Genomic DNA, 5,000 nt, shown 5'->3' with positions numbered 1-5,000 from the left:
ACCATCTCCTCAGAGCTGGTGCTCTGGGTCTCCACCGCTGTGGGGAGGGAAAAAACAGCGAAAGAAAAGCCCAGAACCGTCAGTCAGAGCAGATTGGAGGCCAAAGATGTCCGAAGCCAACGTGTCAATATAAGTTAAATTAATCGTTATTGGCGTTATATCAATACATTTGGTGGGAGGGGGGGGTGAACGGAAAAGCCCCGTTTCTCCACACGCAAAGCACAACATCGTGTGTAACGTCGTCTCAGAGTATCTTCGGGTTTCATCAGTCAACCAGACGACGGCTGACAGTGGAACCTTATTCATGTTGTGATCTGTTTTGATCGGAAAAGACGGCAGGAGATGTGGCGCAAAGTGACGTTCAGTGGGTAAACATTTCACCCTGGGGGGGGGGTGATGTTACATTATCCCGCAAAGAGAGAGAGAGAGTGAGAGAGAGAGAGAGGGTGTGTGATGTGAGATGATGAATACAAGGCAAACACACACACACACACACACACACACGTGCAAAAAGACTCGGCGCGGCACTTGCCCACGCGCTTTTACATGCCAAGATGGCAGACATGCAACTTGACACAAATAGACAGAGCGAAAAGTTTTTTATGACAGTGAAAAGGGTAAAGGGGGAGGGAGGGGTGTATCGATGTGTGTGTGTGTGTGTGTGCGTGCGTGCGTGCGTGCGTGCGTGCGTGTGTGTGTGTGAATGCTTGCAGGGGTGCATGCACTGCAGATGTGTTCATGTGAGTGCTTATTCATGTGTTTGTGTGTAAGAAGGTGAGAGAGAGAGAGAGAGAGGGAGGGAGGGAGGGAGGGAGGGAGGGAGGGAGAGAGAGACAGCATGTGATGTGAGAAAATAAACACAAGGCAATAATAGCTGTTTGTCACCCGACCCTTGGGGGCGGGGGCGGTCTCAGGTGTATCATTTCGTAAAAAAAAAAAGACAGAGGGTGATTGATTGTTGACGGAGACGAAAACAAATAGATTTTTTTAGGGAGATAAGTGTGTGTTTGTGTGTGCGTGCGTGCGTGCGAGCGTGAGGGTGTGTGTGTGTGTGTGTGTGTGTGTGTGTGTGTGTGTGTGTGTGTGTGTGGGTGTGTGTGGGTGTGTGTGTGTGTGAGTGAGGTGGAGGGCTGATTGACTGACAGTTTGTGTGATAAGGCTGCGCGTCAGAGGGGGCGTGTCAGCTCGCTCTTCCTCATTCCGGCCGCTGAGGCCGCCTCACACACATAAGTGACGAGAAAGAAGCCAACGGCGGGTGATGCAAGGCTACCTTCTCTTCCCTTTCTGCTTTTTCAGAGCTGCACATCGGCCTGCCTCACCCTGCAACCCAAATATGCCCCTCCGCCCCTTGGGTTATGGAACGTATGGATTCCATTCTACCCGTGAGGGACCCGTGTCACACATGCGAGGCTGCACACACTCACAGACACACATGTTCAACCCCCCCCCACCCCCCAACCCAACAGCACTTCTTTCAACTTTCACCCTTGGTCACCCTCAACCCCCCCCCCCCCCCCCCCCCACCCCTCCTCACACTCCAAACTCTGCATCCCACCACCCCTTGACACACAAAACCTATTTTTCTCTTGTTTCCTGGCCCTAAATTCCTCAGTGCAGCCCTGCCAGGTTTTAATAGAGGCCCCGGCTCGTAAGACGGCCTGTAAAGGCCGTCCCATGGCTGGACAGGAGGCCTGTCCCGCACTTTATTGGGACTCAGTCACCTTGGGCAGCTATTCACACCACCAGCTGTAGCCCCCAGCCCATAAAAAAAGCTAATCATAAAATAAAAAACAGTGAGGCTCTAAAATTCGAACTTTTACTGCCCACACCTCCCCCTAGCACCTTCAATGAAAAGCACAGAGGGCCCAGCCTAAACTTAACCTACAACCCCTCCTATCTGCGCCCCTCTCTCACACCCGGGGACCAAGCACAAAACCACCAGCTTGGCTTTTTACAAGATGGGGGTGGAAGGGTAGGAGGGTACTTCAAAAAGGAAAAAAAAAAAAAAAAAAAAAAAAGGGGGGGGGGGTGGCGGTTGGAGCATAAAAAGAGGAATTTGATAAAAAACAGAGCGAGCGGAGGTGGGAGGTGGGGGAGTGGGGGAGGGGAGGGGGGCGCACAGTTGCTCCTTAAAGGCAACTCTTGTTCAAGAGCAAACTGGCCATTACGACAATAACTGCGACCTGCCGGCCTCATTAATGACAGTAACAGAAATATGTCAGACGTTTGTCATCGGTTGCCTGGTACTCAAACATCTGTTTTTCATATGACTTTTATATCCAGCTATCCCTAATCCACATTCAGAATTCGACTTTGAAAAAGCTCCACTTTGCTGGAGGCCAATGTGTTTTCCGTTAGTTTTGGGTTGGCCGGGTTAGCCATCCCAGAGCCAAACGTGCAAATCAATTTAAAACCCGAGGTCCACGTCGGCCGATTGTTTCTACAGCATCCAATGTTTCTCTGTTTTTTTTCCCGGGGCTGGAAACGTAATGAAGCGAAGGGGTCGGAGGGCGAGCGCAGCCCCCCGAACACACCGGCCGTGTTTACGCAATAATATCATAATAGCCACATATCAGGCTTTGCACCGGGTGTTGACAAGTCCTTTAGAAAAGGACAAACCCTGTGTGGCGTCGAGAAACCAATACCGACTGATACCGGGCGTGAATGGAGGAGAAGGCACTGGGGAGGGGGGCTGAGAGACCTTTCTTGAGAAAGCCAGGGGTGGCAGTGGGAGAAGAAAAATCCATCAGGATCCGTCAACACATTGAACCTGGTTCCTGCCACAGAACATGACTCCGCTACCCCGCCACCCGCCCCCCTCCCCCTCCATTCAGCCCCCTCTATCCAAATACCCCTTCACCACTTACCCCAGGGCGCTATACTCACAGGGTCCATTCAAGAGGCCACCCTGAGCCCCCTTTCCCTGTCTCCACTGGGCTCATCACTGTTTAGAAAACAAAGGCCGGTGAAATGAGAGGCCCTCCTTATCAGCGCTCCGAGGCCCGGGGCTCCATTTGCATGACAATCCCCCCCAGCCAGAGCAGGCACGCCGATGAAGGACGGATGAGGAGAGGAGAGGAGTAGGTGGGTGGGTGGCTGTCGTGTTTTGGGGGGGGCGGAGGGAGAGGATAAGCGAGCCAGGAGGGAGGTATAGCGGAGTTATCAGTGGCCACTGTTCATTTCCTGCTAAGTATCAGTTTACCCTAATCCCCCTCTTTCAATGCTCTCTGCTCTCAAGTGGTCCAGCTGCACTGGTCAGGCAGTCTCTCTCTCTCGCTCTCTCTCTCTCTCTCTCTCTCCCTCTCTCTCTCTCTCTCCCTCTCACGCACACACAGAAACATACACACACGCGCGCGCACGCACATACAGACAGACACGCACACAAAATTATCCTCTAGCTAACAATCACAGGCACACACACAATCAAAAGTACCCTCTTGTTACGAATCGGCCACACACAAGAGACCATCTTATACACACACTTACCCGCGCGCACACACACTCACACACCCCGCCTCGCCCACAGTGTTGCACTTAAGTCCCAGAGCTTAGGCGCAACATCATCTCCACAACCTCATTAGATGTGAAATGTAACTGCTCGCGACAGAAATAGCTGTTTAGCTGAAGGTCAATTCAACTAGGTCAATTACATTAAATTCTAGGTCAAGCCAGCCGGGGCTTAAATTGAGTTCCCTTCCTTCAGGTTTCACACGATACAACAGGGGCAGGGAAGAAAGGAGGCGTAAATGGAAAAAGAAGAGAGAAGGAAGACAAAAGACAAAAATGGGGAGAATTTCTGGTCAGAGCGAACCTGCCCGCTCGCTTAACTGGAAAACGGGGAGTGTTTGTAATGTGTTTGAGCAAAGGCATGACTAGGCGGCTCATGTGTTTTGTGTTGCAACACACTCCTTTTTAGCGGAGCAGCATATGACACGCTGGCAGAGGAACAAGTATTCTTTCACAATAGTCGTGCAGATTGTGTCTACGTGACTGTGGGTGTGAATCTTCAGTGGGACAGTGTTCTAGCTCTAGTCGTGGCATGTGAGAGCGTGTGTGTGAATGTGTTCAGTGTGTATTTTGTTAGTGTATGCGTTCCCCGTGTGTGTGTGTGTGTGTGTGTGTGTGTGTCCGTGTGTGTGTGTATCTGTGTGTTGGAGCTGGATTTGAGTTTGAATTTGTGAGAGCAGTACATAAATGTGTGTGTGTGTGTGTGTGTGTGTGTGGGCTGGCCAGCCAGCGGCTCTGTCCCATCTACAGACTCCATTTGATTTGCAAATGCCGTTCTGCTCACGGCCGCCGAACAGCGCAGTGCTGTGCCAGCGCAGTGGTGTGATCATTTTCCTCTTCCTTCCTCCTCCTGTGTGTGTGTGTGTGTGTGTGTGTGTGTGTGTGTGTGTGTGTGTGTGTGTGTGTGTATATTGGAATGTACAGTATTTGTATGTGTGTGTGTGTGTGTGTGTGTGTGTGTGTGTGTGTGTGCGTGCGCGCGAGATGTGTATTTTTTATGTGCTCGGATGTAAGTTTGTTGGACGTTGGGGTTGTTTGTACTGAGCTGCAAGCGTGAGCATGCGGGGGCCTTTGTCCCCGCCTTCATTAAACGAGTTGCTCAGGCCGGAGCCCCGGTGCGCCACTTGCGTGTTACTGTCGAACACATGAAGCGCTAAGCACGTGAGTTGCGGTGTGCGAGTGAGGGGCACGCGGTGGAAACGGTGGGAAAGAGAGAGGGGTGGATCCCGAGCGGAGCGGCAGAAGGGGAGCAGATTGCGAGGGGCTGGTGAACAGTGGGGCCGAGAGACGTGTTGGCACCGGGCGGCGCTGGGTGGGGCCCTTGGCTCCGGAGCCCGGGGCCCAGACTGGGCCACCGCGGGGCGCACACCCCGCTCGGCTATGTCCAGCACACAACCAGATCTGCAAGAAGCGGGTCTTCACCAGAGAGGAAGGGTAATCACCACACCCTTATCAGCCGTGCCAAAACGCGCGCTCGCGCTCTCTCTCTCTCT

The 5,000-nt window shown here is 52.5% G+C and overlaps 1 protein-coding gene across 1 annotated transcript in view; it reads right to left on the bottom strand.

The window, feature by feature from the left end:
* Positions 1 to 5,000, bottom strand: part of rarga (retinoic acid receptor gamma a) — a 23,173-nt gene that overhangs the window by 8,780 nt on the left and 9,393 nt on the right. Inside the window, 1 exon segment of the mRNA XM_080016040.1 lies at positions 1 to 37. This exon segment is cut by the window's left edge and continues 112 nt beyond it. Coding sequence (XP_079872166.1) covers positions 1 to 37 — 37 coding nt within the window.

The sequence above is a fragment of the Zeus faber genome (assembly GCF_960531495.2).
Source record: "Zeus faber genome assembly, chromosome: 15".
NCBI lineage: Eukaryota > Metazoa > Chordata > Actinopteri > Zeiformes > Zeidae > Zeus > Zeus faber.
The sequence above is the reverse complement of the archived record's forward strand: the minus strand, read 5'-3'. Positions and strand labels throughout refer to the sequence as shown.